Source organism: Rattus norvegicus, chromosome 8 (assembly GCF_036323735.1).
Source record: "Rattus norvegicus strain BN/NHsdMcwi chromosome 8, GRCr8, whole genome shotgun sequence".
In the NCBI taxonomy this organism is placed as follows: Eukaryota; Metazoa; Chordata; class Mammalia; order Rodentia; family Muridae; genus Rattus; species Rattus norvegicus.
Window position 1 is genome coordinate 54319647 of NC_086026.1, and position 16490 is coordinate 54336136.

The following is a 16490-nucleotide window of genomic DNA, read 5'->3' on the forward strand; positions in this document are numbered from 1 at the left end:
TACATTCCCAACCAGTTCCCAAGTGGCACCATAGAGAACAGAAGGAAATCCTACTTTGAAAAATTGGTTTCTCGGTGAAAGCCTGTAGCTTGGACTATGCACTTGTAGGATTCGTTTGGATTATTTCGAAGTTGACTTCTCCCAGCAGGGTAGGTAATTGAATGCTGTCCAATAAAATCTTCAGTGATAAATGGCACCTGGCAGAAATGCCAAAACCACAGGGCTTCACTTCCAAAAAAAGCCCATCTTTGATTATAGTGTCATCTGTCTGTAAAACACCTCTGAGTTTCTGCTTCCTGGACTCCTATTGGCTCCTAGGGGAGGCTTGTCCCCTTGCAACAGATGACTACTGGGGCCCCAGTGGGCTATGGGAGGGTCTGACATAGCCCCTATCTCCTGGTCCCTGACCTGGCTACTACTCTTCCTTGATCCTGGAAGTCTGAGCTGGCTCAAGGCTCTTTGAAGTCTGAGTACTTTAGTGATTCTTAGCCAAATTCTAGGGAGAAGCCGAAGAATAGAGGATTGGTTTTTTGTTTGTTTGTTTGTTTTTGCCTCCGTTGACACTTAAATAGAAGCTTTGAGATATAGCATGAGGTCAAGTGAGACAGCAAAGCAGTTTCCTTCAGTTTCTGAGCCTCACAAGGCACCATAGGCTGCATCAAGGAAAAAGGAGGAGGCCGGCCGCGTCAAACTAAAAATCTCTGCTAGCGATCAGGGCTGAAAAGTGACTGTAGCCTGTAACCGGCTGGTTGGTGGTGCTGCAGACTTGGCTGAATGAGCCTGAGCAGAGCTGGAGGTCCGAGTGGTGCCGGTCTAGCCCCCTGGGCACACACCTGTAAAAGAGGCCTCGGGGCCCTAGGGTGATAGGGGTGGACACTGGGGGATACTCCTAAAATTTATACTCGTGCACTGTGGCTCCGTGCAGGGGCCATGGGAACTCCCTCCGGTGGAGTGACAGAGGCACCGGGGACAGGGTCAGTGCACCATTAAGACCTGTCACCTTCTGTCTTCTCACAGCCCTGCCTTGAAGCACCAGTTAGCTTTGGGTCTTGCGCCGCTGGGGCAGTTTTCAGAGATGGGGCTGAACTTCTGAATACATTCATCCCCCCAGCCGCATCCCTGGGTACCCAGTCAATCGCCTCCTGGTTAGTGAATCTCAAGTCTCCACCGGGCACTGCACTGCGCAGAATGCTTAGCTCTTCCCCGTGCTGTGGAAGGCTCCTTCATAGTCTGCTCTTAGACTGCATCAACTTCAGGGAGGCCCCTGGAGTCTCCTTGCCCGTCATAAACTACGTGGAATAAGAGGGGCGGGGTGGGGGAGGTCAGCAGCTTCCGAAGAGCTTGAATCCTGTACATTGGACCCAGTCAGTGTTAAGATCAAATTGTGATTCCTCACTGTGGACAGATAATGTGCAGAGCTAACTATGATTTCTGTATAAGGGTCTGCCGTACTTGGCTCTGTTCTACTCCTTGCTTAGGGCCACTTCTCTCCCAAGTTCTTCTACTTGTGACGATCTTTATTTTCCCCTCCTTTGAAATAAGCTTCAAACATGTGACAAAGCCAAGGGAAATGCACTCCAGGCACCTCCGATTATCTGGGACCATCAGCCACGCTACCCACTGGGTGTTAAAAACACAGACATTATCTTTACGACACCTGGCAACATTAATTATTTGTTGATACAATCAGTGTTCAGTTCACACTCACTCCCCGCTCGCTCCCCTTGTCTCAAAACCTGTTCCTTTCCTGTTGATTTGTTTGAATCAGGGTCCCTCAAAGATTCGTGATCAATTCTCTTGTCAAAGTCTCTTAGGTATGTGTACGTCAGCCTTCTTTGACATGTTCTGTTTTCTGTGGAAATGCTAGAGCAATGAGGAAATCATTACCTCCCAAGAGCTTCCTGCCCACTCTGCTGAAAACCCAAACAGCTTCTGTCCTGGGTGTGTGTTTACATCTATCTATCTATCTATCTATCTATCTATCTATCTATCTATCTATCTATCTATGTATTTCCCTCCTTCCCCACCCTGTGTGTGTGTGTGGGGGGGCATGTGAGCACAAAGGTGCCACTCACATGTGTTGAGGTCAGCCCATAACTTGCAGGGATCAGTTCTCTCCTTCTAGCAGGTGACCAGATGTGTTCCAGGGGATCAAATTCCTGTCATCAGGCTTGGAAGTGGCTTCGAGCACCTTCCCCCACTGAATCAACTCATAGGCCTTTAGTGCATATTTAAATGATAAAAAGGACTTCCTTACAGCCCTTTGGTTTAAATGGATGGCTCCAATAGTCTTTCTTTTTTACTTTCTTTCCCTCCCTCCTAACCTCCCTCCCTCCTTCCTTTCCTCCCTCCTAACCTCCCTCCTCCTTTTCTCCCTCCCTTCCTTCCTTCTCTTGCAAGGGTCTTGCTTTGAAGCCTAGGCTAGCTTTGAACTGCTATGAGTTCACACCAGTCCTGTTCAGGTTTCCCTAGTGCTAGGACTGCAGGCATGTGCCACCTCACCTAGAATTCTCTAACAATTTTCAAAATCTAAAAATCATTTCAAATGCAGTAGAAAGGCAAGATTTGATTGAGCTCTGAGTTTAGAGGCTAAATTTTCTGGCAACTTAATTTCTTCCAGGAATATCTTTTTTTACGCCCTCCCACCTGCTTTCTGAAATCCACCAACCACAATATTTACTCCATCCCCTTTTTTTTCTCTCTTTCCCTTACACACCACCCCCCTCTCTTTTTAGCAGCCACATACAAGTCGGCCATATTAGAGAGATGGAAATAAAGCTTCCTTAATGTTGCATATGTCTTTGAAGTACATCCCTGCATTTTCTTTTTTAGCATCTAACCATTCCTCCCTTGTGGTCCTTGGTCCCTCAATCACCCTTTCCCACAGCCCACCCGCCTAACATCACAGTCTCTGAAAATGCACAGGGATGCCTGGCTACCTCGCCCTGCCTTCAGTCTCACGGGGCTCAGTCTGTTTTTCTCTTTGGGTAAGTTAGAACCACATCTGCATGCTCCTAAGGGTCAGAAGTGCAGCAGCAGCTGAAAGAGGAGGGGGCAGGGGGCAGGAGGGAAGGAGGAGTGTGAGCGCTTCCCTCCGTGTCCTTGGGAAGGGGCGTGCTGGGGACCTGGGACAGCTGGGACTGCCGGATGCTGGGCTTCTTGGTCACAGAAATGTTGACATGGGGGTGAGTGTTGCTTGGGGATGAAAATGATCAATTTTATCAGGAGGTGGTTTTTTTCCTGTGGATTTCCCTGAAGTGGACTCATGTGGGGGTGGGGCAGAGGTAGGCTGCTCTGTGGTCTCTTCAGGGATTTTTCATTATATTATTACTATTATTATTATTTCTATTATATTTTCATTCTTAGCCACTTCCCATGAGAGCTCATAGGAGTTGCTGGTTTATTTAAAAGTCTCTTTTTTTGTGAGCCTTGTTCCCTGGAGTCTGGTGGCTTTAAAGGAGAGAGTGTTCTGGAGAGTTGGGGGCAGAAAGTTGAGCCTGTCCCACCGATGTGTTGGGATGTGTGTGGGAGGAGGTGGGTATCAGGCTTGAGGACGGGCTCTGGGTTGGGAGGAGAGGCTTCCCTCAGTGTAGCTGCTGATGGAGCAGGCACCCCTGGCGTGGGCCAGATGGAATGGATGAGGTCAGGTGGCCAGGATCCAGGAAAGAGGAGCAAACTGTGGTGGAACCTATGAAGTTTGTTTAAAACCCATCTCAGTGGTGCAGCCCAGCCTTGCAGACCACCCTGTAGAGTGGTCCCAAGGCCAGTTTCATAGCTGAATACCTAGAGACCTCATACTAGGCAGGTCCATTAGGAGGTTTGTAAGCCTGCTCCCCCTGCCCCCCCCCATAAAGTCTCAGCTGGCCTCGAACTTTCTGTGGTTCCCTGTCTCTTTCTCTTTCTGAGTGACTGGGGTTACAGACAAGTGTCACTACGCTGGCTCTAAACCTGCTTTATGGACAGCTCTAGTCCTGCTCTTAAAATTCCCTCTGCAGTGCCTGAGGGTCAAGTCTAAGAATCCTAGGTTGGAATACTCCCCATTACAAACTCTCTCAATCTGTCTGTCTGAGTCTGTCTGTCTGTCCCTGTCTCTTTGTCTCACTCTCTGCTCTTTCTTGGTATGCTGGGTGGTATATCCCCCCCTCAACCCCCCCTCACCCTCATGCTGGGTATTGGGCCACAGGGATAAACAGAGACGGGAAGCAATCCCAGTGACCCGTAAGACAAAGATCTAGCTGGACCCAAGTTTAAAGCTACCTTTTTGTTTTACGTTATAACCATGGGCAAGATGCTACCTACCCCGAGTATCGCGTCTCCCATGGGTGACTGGAGACTGTCTCTTGCTTGGTGAGCTTGTGACCTGACACACAACAGGGGCCAACAGTGACAGGTCTTTCTGAGTGCTTCCCACGAGAGCCCCGGCACAGCTTATTTCATTAAGCCCTCTCTTTCTCAGCAGCTACTTGTGGCAGATACTGTGATTCCGTTTGTGTTCTAGGGTGGAAACAGAGGCACAGGGAGGCTAAGTAACTCTTCCAATCAGGTCATGTGACTGGCATGAAGGAGCTGAGATTTGAACTCCCCTGTATCTGAGTTAGCACATTATTTTAATATGGGGTTCTACTGCCCCCAACATTCAGGAAGTGGTACTGCTCTGTTAGCATTAATTGGCGAAGAGTCTCAAATGCAGGCTAAAAGGGGGAGTGGGGATGGATCTGAATTAAAAAATAAATAAAAAGAGGCAGAGGTGGAGGACAGATCTTCTCTCAGGCACTGGCCACAGCCTGGTGCCAAATGGAGGCTGTCTCTGGCAGCCATATTTAAGTGAATGAGGCCAGGGCCCTGGCAAAAGGCCCAGCCGACCTTGGCTTAAGGGAGATGACGCCTTGGATGGCCTGGCCTCTGCTCGAGGACTGCAAGGGGTAATGGGAAGAAGTGCACGCTTCGACTGGCCTGTGAGAACTTCTGGAAGCTGTGAGGAGGCATGCCCCTGGCAGTCCATTCCTTAGGCAGTGGAACTTGGATGTCTGAAGTAGCACAAGGGAGACCACAGATATTAGGAGGGACAGTGAATCAGAAGCAGGTGACAGGGGGATGACTGTAAGATAGCAGACAGCTAGTTCCACGACCAGCTCCAGAGTGCTTCTCAAGACTATCAGTTCTTCAGCCACTGGCCTGGTCATCAAGGTCTGGGCTATATTTGAGGGGACTTAGAGAGTAGCGTGTGGGCTTCAGTTCAACTCTACGAATTTGCCGCTGAGGGCAGGACCTAGATTTGGAGTAGAATGCCTCCTCCCTGCCTACCCCTACCCCTGGCAACAAAATCTTATTGAGCACTCACTATGTGCTAGATGCCTTTCCGGACTCAGGGATACCAACGGGAATAAGAAGGAGTTCACCGGAGCCTCTGGAGAGACACAGATACACAAGCAACCTCTGAATTTTATGTGCTTTAAGAACGTTGGGCACCCTAATGCTAGAGGTCACCTTTTGCTAACAGCTGTGTGCCAGGGACCGTGCTAAGCTTTACACATAAAGCATGTCGTTTAATTGTCTCATTGGCCTCAGAGGGGTTATGTCCCCTGCGATACAGATGAGGACATTGCAGCACAGGAACCCAAAGAGCTTGCCTGAGGTCATTATCAAGATCTCTAGAGTCCTAGGTGTGGATACTCTACCACTTGTCTCCCAAGTCAATGGAAGAAACAGGAACCTGGTTGGGAGAGGACCAAACACTAGGGAAGATGTCACCCAAGTTGGGCCTTATGAGTGGGGTTTGGGGTTTATGTGGAAGAACTCCAGGGAGGGGGGGGTGAACAAACATCCAACCTAAAGCAAAAACCTGAACAAGGCCTGGTGGAGGGGAGACAAGAGGAGACTCCGAGCTTTGGAATCACTGGAGTCCTATGCAGGGGTGGGGTCTGGCCGGAGATGAGCCTGTGGTGTGCAGCTGGGCCCCAGATGGGAAAGGCCATCTGGGAGCCCCACCCAGGTGCCAGAACTCCGCCCTAGAAGCAGCGGGAGGCCACTGGGGTCTTGGAGGTAGGGAACACGGATACAGCTTGGTTCTAGCTGCCTGCGGAGGAGACAAGAGGAATGGAGGGAGAGCAGGTGGGGTTAGACATCACGTTTCCCTTTGCAGCAGGAGCTGTCTGAGGAGTTTCTCCTCCCTCCTTCTCCTCTTCTCCCTCCCTTCCTCCCTCCCCTTTTTAAAAATCTTTTTTTTTCCTCAAAAGATAAGACAAGTGTATAGATTGCTTTAGGACTGGAAGGAGGAGTGTTTGTAGAGAGTGCCTGGCAGATAAGTCCAGGGCGGGGTCTCTGCATGAAGGACCTGGGAGAATGGATGGCCAGGGCCTACAGGACCCAGCTCTGACCAGTCCTGGGTTGCTGTACTCTAGTATCTCCTTCCTGTGAGTTGGAAATCAGGAGACCTATACCTCAAACCTGGTACCAAATAGGACTTTGGGAAAGTCGATGGTGGAGTTCCTTAGCAGACCACTGTCTGCTGAGGATTCTGTGGTGGGGGGTGGGGATAAGGGGAGGGGGGCGGCAGGAGCTGCCATGTTCATATTAGGACACCTTGGACAGACAGTAACCCCCCCCCCCAATGTCCTCACCTCAGCCCTGTCAGGAGTCAGGTGACATGGATTCAGGTTCTAGCTTCATTGAGCCCTGGCTGTGAAGTTGGGCTGGTCCCTTGATTCCTTTGTGCTCCACTTAGTCGGAAATCGGTTGTGTCCTCAGCGAGGTAGCCTTGGAATTCAAGGTGGCAAATACAAGGTGCTGGTAGCACTGAGGGCAGTTATGATGGAAGGTCCGACCCTGGGCCTCGATCAAACTCTTGGCTCTGGCCTTGACCAATGCTTCCCTGAACTTAGTGAGCGTCTAAACTGCTGAGAGGTTCAGGCCTGAGATTCTCATGAGGTCTGGGGCTGAATCGCGGACCAGCGGGTCTCTGTTCTCTTAGTGTACTCATAGCCCCTCTTTCCTCACAGGAAAAAGGATGGCACTAACTCTACAGCCCCGGAGGTCCTCCTAGCTCTGGCCTTCTTTACTTTGGGCCCCCCTCCCTACTCTGTTCCCCGCAGATGGGACTGGGTGGTTGACATCTTGTGACCACTAGAGGGCACACAAATCCCATCTGGCTCCTCTCGAAGAGCACATGCAGGGGGAACCCGCATTGCACCTTTCTCTGTCCCCTGCCATTAGCCTGAAAATGCCCTCCCTCCCCTGCAACTCTGACACCTGAGGTAGCTGGCTCCTTCTAGATGAGATGGGACCGGAAGGAGATGTGAGCTGATATTCAAGTTCAACTGCGGGGTGGGACAGGCGGAGAAGGGTGGACTTCACAGAGCCAGCTAGTTTCACAGAGCATCTTTGTGGGGAGGGGTGGCCCTGGGAAGGGGGAAGCCCTTTCAAGGAAAGGGTTGAAGAGGTTGGAGTGCCCGGCATAGAAGGTAAACTGAGGACAAGCCTCCATCGGTTCTTTTCCTTGGGTTTCTCAGCCTCTGCAGTGTGGGGGTGGTGTTAATATTTTCTGCACACCTCCTCCTCGCCTGGCACCGTGCCAGGTACTTTTAGACTCGATATGAAAGTGCAAGGGCTGAGAGCTGGGCTTTGTTCCTCTTGGGAGGAGCCCCATCAGCTTCCCAGCTGGCATTTCCCACTGCGAGCATTTGAGTGCTCAAGTCATCGAGTCATCAGTGAGCTGTGAGGTTCATAGGCCTGCCGCCATCCAGGACTTTGGTGGGGGATTCCCAGGCCAGTGGTCCTGCCTGTCCATGGACTATGAGCTCTGCAGGCCCTTAGCAGGGATGTGCTGAGCAGAAGGGTGCTCCGGGCAGGTTTAGCTTCTCTGCTTGCAGGAGGCTGTACCTCTGCTTCTGGAGGTGGGACCAGCAGGTTTGTGGGAAAAACCAGGATCCCTGCGGCCTGCCTCCTTAGGTAGAACTGGGGTGAGTCCAGTCCTGAGGTATCCTCAGGCCTAGAGACGGCCCCACCTCCCCTCTTAGCTCTTTCTGTCCCCAAAGCAGAAGTTTAGGAGACGGCAGTTAATAGCAGCTGTCATTTGCTGAACACCCAGCACTTACTTTAGTCACTGTGACTACCCGGTGACAGTGCCTTGAAGGAGGTTCTCTGGAGGCGGAGGCTGAGGCATGGGAAGGTGAAGGAGACAGCGCACACATCTCATAGTTAACCGGGGACAGCTGGGGCCGAACCTAAGCGGAATGGGGGGGGGGGAGGCATGTTTCTGTCCATATCAGTAGCTGTGATCTTCCTTCAGCTGGAGCCCCCCATCGACCACACCCCACCCTTAAACTCCCCGAAATCATCCCAACTCCCATGTTCTGCTGCTTGGCCTGGGCCTTGCCCAACTCTGACCTCAGGTCTGAACCATGCCCTGTCTTGTTCTTTCTTAGGCGTGTGAAGGTCAACCCAGCCATAGGAATGTGGCTCTTGATATTCCGAAATGGCTCCTTCTTTCTCTTGAGTTAGATGCTGCCTGAATGTCATTCTACAGAGCCTTGTCCCCTGGCCACCCTTAAACTCCCCTCTGCATAATGTATCCTTATAGCCCATGTCATGTAGTTCTCCAGACCGCCACATTCTTATTTTGGTTCTTGTCCCTTTATGTCCCCTCACCAGAATACAAGCCCCACAACACAATGACTGTGCCTCATACTAGTGACAACTCCCAGGACCTAGGTCTAAAGGCAACCTGGGACACAGTAGATAATTTACACGTATTTAGTAGGGTGAACGAATGAGGATGTGGTTCTGTTGGTAGAGTGTCTTGCATTTGATCCCCAGCAGTGAATAAACTGGAGGGAGTGGGGCACCCTTGTAATCCCAGAACTCTGGAAGTGGAAGTAGGCAGGTCAGAAGTTCAAGGTCATTCCTAGCTGCATAGCTAGTTCCAAGATAGCTTGGGCTACCAGAGAAGGACAGGCAGATACCCCCACCCCACCCAACACCCCAAGGCCAAATGCAGCAAAAACCAAACCAAACCAACCAACCAAAGAAGCAAACGTGTCCCATATCACAAAATAATGAAAACGAATTTGTGAATGACACTGACTGCCACTGCCCAGGTTTTGACATGAGCCACCGCTCTGCCCGACCTATGCCCCCTGCCCTGTCCGTACTAAGCTAATTTTTTAGAATGAAGTTTTAACGGTTTTGGCAGATGGTCTTGGAATTAAAGTTTGGGCTAGTCTGAGGCAGCCCCGAATATACCCGTGGAGTGTTTTCACACCGTGACAGTACATGCCACCAGTACTTCAGAGAGATTTCTGTTCCCACCCTGCCACCTGCCAACCTGAACCAGCTTTTCACCATAGGGTTTCCAGGTCAACATTTCCCAAAGGGGAGATCAACCATGTAGGCCGATCAGCAAGTCCTCAGAATGAACCTCTCCTTATGGGACACCTCTTTCTCCCTGTCTGCTCTCTTTCTTGTCTATGCGAGCCTGGGGATCATCAGTGGCTTGTGCTGGGCCAAGAGAGAGTGGGGCCTTCCCAGGCTCACCCAGCATTAGCCGTCTGCCCTGCGTGGACACTGAGGCTTCCCCCTGAGGGGCTTTGGCACAGCAAAAATCATCTGAAGTGGGTGGAGAAGGGGAAACTGAGGCAAGCTCAGTGAAGCCTTTGTCAGGGAAACGGCACTGAGGTAAGTAGAGGCAAATACAGGGTCTGCCCACAGTGAACTTAGAACAAGATGAATCCGTTTGGCTGTCCCTGGCCTGGTAGACAATTTGATGGGTCTGTTCTATACCTGTTCCGTTCCCCTTCCCCTCCTAAGGTATCCCTCATGGGCTTTGCCTTCCTGACAGCCGTAAGGAGCCCAGCCTGTTGCCCTCTAACTGCTCTCTGCCTCTCTCCATCTGTTCCCCATTGGCTCTAGAAGGGTTGCAACCCTCCACCAAGCATCCTCATCAGGTTGTGGTTCTATCCGCAGTGCCCTCGGGGCGGAGCATGGAAGTCACAGTCCCCACCACTCTTAGTGTCCTCAACGGGTCTGATACCCGCCTGCCCTGTACCTTCAACTCCTGCTATACCGTGAACCACAAGCAGTTCTCTCTGAACTGGACTTACCAGGAGTGTAGCAATTGCTCAGAGGAGATGGTAAGTCCTGGTGGAGGAGGCAGTGCGGGAAGCAAAAGCCCCAAAGCATGAAGCCCACCATTCCCATGCCCCAAGAGGACTCTGGGTGGGCTGTCTGATACGGAGGGCATGATGTCACTACAACTGGATGGCCCTTCCAGGACTTAAATGCACGGGCAGAGGGTGTGTCCCCACGATCCTCACAGCCTCTTGTTCACTCAGCGCTCATACTATCCGCCCCTCCCCTCCCAGTTCCTCCAGTTCCGAATGAAGATCATCAACCTGAAGCTGGAGCGGTTTGGAGACCGCGTAGAGTTCTCGGGGAACCCCAGTAAGTACGACGTGTCAGTGACTCTAAAGAACGTGCAGCTAGAAGACGAAGGCATTTACAACTGCTACATCACCAACCCTCCAGACCGCCACCGTGGCCATGGCAAGATCTACCTGCAGGTCCTTCTAGAAGGTAAGAGTGACTGGGCTGCTGTGAGACCCTGACCCTTCTTCACAGATTAGCTCAGGGCACTTCAAGGAGGCTGTGACTCCCATCTCATCTTCGGCTGCTTGCACTGGAGGAAGACATCCGTGCCTTCTCTCTTGAGAGAACGAGTCAATCACGATTAAAACCTTAACTGTGCCCATTGTATGGATGAGGAAACTGAGGCTCAAGAGAATACATTTCTTAAGATCACAATTCCTAACTTGTAGAATTAGATTTGAGTCTGATCTTAATGTCCGTGATTTTAAATATTCTGGTGTGGGGGGAGTGGGGGTTGGAGAGGCTTTTGGAGGAGGCATGGTGGGGCAGTGATCTAGGTTGCTTTGACTTTGATTAATGCCCTGTTAATGGAGAAGAGTCAAACCGTGTCCCCTCCTATTTTGGAGAGCAAGGGCTAGAGAGGGAATTTCCTTCCCAGCTCTATGATTCTGTTTCCTCTCCCCCCCCCTCAGTGCCCCCAGAGCGGGACTCCACGGTGGCAGTCATCGTGGGTGCCTCAGTGGGGGGTTTCCTGGCTGTGGTCATCTTGGTGCTGATGGTGGTCAAATGTGTGAGGAGGAAAAAAGAGCAGAAGCTGAGCACGGATGACCTGAAGACCGAAGAGGAAGGCAAGACGGATGGCGAGGGCAACGCGGAAGATGGCGCCAAGTAACCGGAAGCTTGCCCTGAAGCCCCTTCCTGTGTCCTGTCTCCTCTCACTCTCTGCCCTGTACAGTGTGACCCTGCCTGCTCTCACTTGGTGTGCTTCTCTTGAATAGGACCCCAGGATCGACCTGGGGCCTCCCTTCCAATGCCCCCACTCCCATACCAAGGACGACCTCCCTCCCCTTCATCTGAAAACTGCCTTGGTATCTGAGATACGCGCGAGTCCCAGGGAGAACAGAGAGGGCTCTAGCCTGTCAGTCTTTGAGGAAGAAAGACCTGTGTGGTCCCAAAGACAGGATTGGGGAAGGAGGGCAGTGGGAGAAGAGGCCGTCTGCCCGTCTTGTCTAGGGTTTGGTCTTGTGGTGATTTAAACCGTGGGAATGGCAGTGTGTGTGGTGGGGGATTCTGTGCTGATCAGAGGCACCATGGGAATGACTCGTGATGATAATGGCTTTGCTGTATTCCTCTGGCTACTCCTAGCCAGGAACAGCCATCAGCTGGGGATGAAGGTGGGGTCCTACCATTTGTGAAAGTATTATTTAAAGGGATGACTGTGCATTTCCAGGGCACTCAAGAAAAGATAGGGCTGAGGCATTTCTGGGCAGAGCCTTGGCCCAGAGAACTCTGTTCTGGCCTCATTTCTATCACTAGCCACTCCCAGAGAGGCCCTGGTTTACTGTTGGCTACTGCTCCCTTGGGGATGCTGGCAAGAGCGCTACTGGAAAAGCGGCATCAGGTAAGATCATATGCTACCCTAGGGATGCTCCTTAAGAGACCTGTGAGGGCCTGAGGGGTACGGGCTTCACTGCGTACATGTGGCTGCCTTCTCCAACAAGATGATTACCTTGGTTTCAGCCAGCAGCTGCCAAACCTCAGAATGGGGGTGTGTTTTGTGTGTGTGTGTGTGTATGGGCAACTTCCTGCAGGGCTTTAGTTTGGGGGTTTCTGGCTGCCCTTGGCAGGGGTTCTGTCTGGCTTTTGGCAAGAAGGAAGAGAAGGCTGGAGAGCATGTAATATGAGAGCATTCTGGAGGAGCCTGTGAGCTCTGCCCCTCCCCCACCCCCAGAGCTCCCTTTATAGGGGAGAAAGTCGCTCCTGTGGGAAAACAACTTTCACTGCCATTTTACTATCATTATAAGGGACTTGTTAAGTCCAGAAATGGGAGAAAGGCAGGGCAGAAATGGCTAATCGGAGAGCACCGTGTTAGGACATGCTCAGAGAACTGGCACAGAGCCTCCTGCAGACTGAAGTTCCAAGTGACCGACAGAAGCTAAAAGTATTGCCCATGTTCTGGCTCCCTGGTCCCTGGTTAGAACAAACAGAGCTTCCTGGTGGGAGAACCTTGAGCCTAGGAGGTGTTTGTACATGGTAGTGGTGGGGTCCGTCTAGCCCTGCTCCCCTTCCCAGAAACTCAGCCCCCACAAGCTCAGGGTAAGTAAGCTGTTCAGGGTAGGGAAAGAGTGTGGTAGAGACAAGACCAAGACAGTCTCAGGGACCAATACTTGCCTCTGCTTATCAGATAGCCACTCGAAGAGACAATGACAGCAGATGGAAGGTTCAGCTTAATTCATTTCAACCCAACAACCATTTACCGAGTTTATGCTGTATTCCAGGCACTGTGCTGGGTGCCAGGGGTGCATACAAAGCCATAACAGAGTCAGGGACTGCCAAATCTGCACTGTAGGACCAAGAGTAGATTTTTCTTCCTTCCTTTCTTTCTTTTTCTTTTCTTTTCTTTCTTTCTTTCCTTTTTTTTTTTGATGCATCTACTTCCGCCTCCATAGCCACTGCTTCCACAAGAGGTCAGGAGGATGAGACTTTTGATTTGGGGGTTTGGGAAAATAAGGCTGCAAGGGGAGGGGGGAAGGTACTGTTGGAGAGGGTACAGAGGTCATGTAGGTTGGGCATGGAGTAGGGGATGGGTAAGCAGCCAGAGGACTCCTGGGTAAGGTGAATCTAACCCTTCTGGAAGTTCTAACTCTTTGGCTCAGAACCTAACTGCCAGAGAACACACTGCCAATGGGAGTGGGCGAAACCACCAGGGTGCCTGGAGCAGGTGGATACTGCCTATCCTTCCAGCAAGCCCACTAGGGGTAGAGAGATGGGTCATGGGCTCCTCAAGCCAGCTGAAGCCAAGGGTGGTGGTGTTTGGTAGCTTGGAGCAGCCAGTTTTCATTACCTGGCACGTGCCGTCTTCTTTCACGGTGCACAGACAAGGGACTTGGCTTTTGCAAAGTCTCCTAACATTTTGGGGGGAGTGGTTACTTGGGCGATTCCCCCAGAGGGTTGTACTAATAAGTGGCCTCTTAAAGAGGTAAAGTTTCTAGGGGTCTCTTTCTTTTCTGTCCTGACGGAATGGGGTCCAGGGAAAGCAACGCCTGTCTCTGGATCTCATGGGCTGGGTCAGGGGCCATTTTGCCCCAGGTACTTGCCCCCATGCGCACTTTCTTAAACCCTACGTGAGGGCCTCTGGGCTTGAGGTTGGGAACAAAACCAGGCTTCTGTGAGGTGGGGTGGGAAACTGTGAGATGTAACTACAGGAGCCGTTGCTCAAGCTTGCTTCTTAGCTTACGCCAGCGAACTGCTCTCTTGCTGCAGTGTGGGCTCCGAGCTCTGCTCTTGGCTATGTGCTCCCACCGCTGTGCTCCCCGTCTCTCCTGCCTCTCCTGCTCTCCCAGATCCCCCTCCTCAGGTCCTATCTGCCTCTGCCTCCTAATTAAGGGCCACTGCAAAGAAAGATTGGCAGGCTAACCCGAGGGGTTCAGCTCAGGAGAACAAAGCACAATATTTCAGGACTGAAAATGCCTTGCGGTGCCTTGGAACTGGCTTTGGAAGAGAGTTGTCTGCCCCTCCAGCTATGGGCTCGTCAGCTAGTCCCGCTTTATCAAATGGAAAAGCTGATTGGGTCCGTGGTTGCCTGTGAGTCTCCTTGGGAAAGTTGGGCTGCTACCTACCTATAAGATCAGGTTAAGCAGGTAGGCAGGTAGAAATACCGACCAGGTCCAAAGATGTTAGTCCCAGGCCATAGGAATGGCTTGGTGCAGTTGGAACGGGTGACAAATTAAGAAAACTTTTTTTTTTCCTACATATGTCTTAAGAATAGACAGCCTTGCTGTGCCTCTTGCTGATGTCTTCCTTTATTGAAGCTTGCTGATGCGACTGTACATAGCCTTTCTATATAGGTAGAGATATATTATACATACATATAAAACATCTCACTGGGGCTGGGGATTTAGCTCAGTGGTAGAGCGCTTACCTAGGAAGCACAAGGCCCTGGGTTCGGTCCCCAGCTCCGACAAAAAGAACAACAACAACAAAAAAATCTCACTATGCCCACCCCAAAAGTTACACTGTGGGGGGAGGGTGTAATCACTTCTCAGTGTTTCCGAGTACCAAAGGTTCCTTAGGCAACGTTCTGTATGGTTTTTCAGGGGGAGAACCCAGCTGCATAGCAAGGGCTCACGCTCGTGCAGGTTCTACGTCCTGTTTGGTGGTTGGGAGGGGAGAGAAGCTTAAACAAATGGCCTTCTGTGACCTGGCTGCTGGGAGCAGGCTGGATTTCTTTAGCAGTTTGTCGGATTGCTTGGGGCTGTTGGCTGCAATAAACACACTGTCTCCCCCCGGAACATCTCTCGCGTGTGGCTTTCTTCCCAGGGTGCAGACTGGGGTAGGGGAAGGGGAAGACTTTGCTGATGGGAAGCCCTGATGCTCATTCTCCACGACGCCATGCACACTGCGGGGTGTGAAGGCCTCAAAGCACTTGCCTGGCAAGGAAGAACGAGGTCTACCTACCCCGATCCCCCGGAGGACTCCGCCACCCTCCACGGTAAGCACCTTCCGGAGAGACTTCCGGTTATTCTTGGGATGAAGCTGAGCCTTTAGCAACCAAGGCGGACTGCTCTGAGGATGTACTTTCCACAGACAGATGGGCCGTCCTTCCTGCTCCTGGGTTCTTACCAGTGCCTGACTGGGCAGACAGCTCTCACGCCTGCTCTGTTTGTGGAAAGAGAGGATGACAGCTGATCAGACTGCCCCTGTGCAGCTTCGGTGGGGAGGGAGGCTGGTGGGAGGTCAGGCTGCCCCTGTCTCATCTGCCTGTGTACCACTGTATCCTGTATGCCTGGTGTTGAATCAGCCTTAAGACATTCAAGGACCAGTGAGGTGGCTCAGTGGCTAGATCGCTTTGTCACAAAACCCAACAACTTGGGTTCCATCCCTGGGACTCAGGATAGAAGGAGAAAACCAACTGCATATAAACACACACACACACACACACACACACACACACACACACACACACACACACACAAAATGTTTAAACCGTGTTCAAGCTCAAGGCCAACTTTCTGTTTGGGGTCTCCACTGTCTAGAGGCTTAAACTTTCTGAATGTCCAGGAAAATGTATAAGTAGCATGTCATTTTTCTCTCATATTTCTGCCTGTCCTCTGGTGGCCTGGAGACCCACCTTGGTGGTTATTGGTCAGGATTAGTAAACCTGATGCTCGTGTGACCACAGGTGTTACTGAACGGAGACACCAGGAAGGAAGCAGCAGTGTTAACCAAAGATGGCCAGCCATGGTCGGCATTAACAGAGCCAGAGGACTTTCATTTAGAGGGGTTCCTATTCCCTGGGACAGGGAATGGAGACATGAGTCCTTCTGAAGGCAGGATATCAGAGAGGGTGTCTTTTCTCGAGAGAAAAACCAAGGCAAGAACCTGAGTAGAAGAGGTGGACACAGGCCCCTGACACCCTGTCATGTCACCAGTAGTCTCCTTTTTACCCCCTAAGAATGCGTGGTCAGACTGTGCCTGGCTTCTAGAAGGTGGTGATTCAAGTATTTATCCTAGTTTGATGTCTGGGTTTGGATGGGACAGTTTTGATTGTCGCTCAAGTTGCCTTGTGGGAAAAGACGGTCCTCATCCTACTTCCTGCTCTGATTGGTCAGGTCACAGACTTTCCTCATCCTACATCCTGCTCTGATTGGTCAGGTCACAGACTTCCCTCATCCCACTTCCTGCTCTGATTGGTCAGGTCACTGGCTTCCTGAGTTCCTCAGACAGGCGGAGAAGACCAAACCAAGCCGTTCCTTTACTGTCCTGATAGCCACCTGTGGGATAGGAATCTGGACCACAGGAATGCAGCAAGTAGATATTTATAACCTCAGAGATGGGAGGGCCCCACTGAATACACAGCCAGGTCTCCTCATTGTCATTAAGGGGAAACAGAGGACCAGAATTGGCTT

The 16490-nt window shown here is 51.4% G+C and overlaps 1 protein-coding gene across 2 annotated transcripts; it reads left to right on the top strand.

Moving 5' to 3' along the window:
* The first annotated feature begins 2736 nt into the window (after positions 1–2736).
* On the top strand, positions 2737–14873 carry Scn2b (sodium voltage-gated channel beta subunit 2). 2 transcript variants are annotated; one of them, NM_012877.2, is made up of 4 exons: positions 2737–2987; positions 9961–10127; positions 10359–10569; positions 11055–14873. In NM_012877.2, exons 1-4 carry the CDS (start codon positions 2918–2920, stop codon positions 11252–11254), a joined length of 648 nt encoding a protein of 215 aa, NP_037009.1. In that variant the 5' UTR covers positions 2737–2917; the 3' UTR covers positions 11255–14873. The 2 variants fall into 2 exon arrangements, with proteins under 2 accessions (NP_037009.1, XP_006242957.1); XM_006242895.5 differs by lacking the exon at positions 2737–2987 and adding an exon at positions 3059–3185.
* The last annotated feature ends 1617 nt before the right edge of the window (positions 14874–16490 follow it).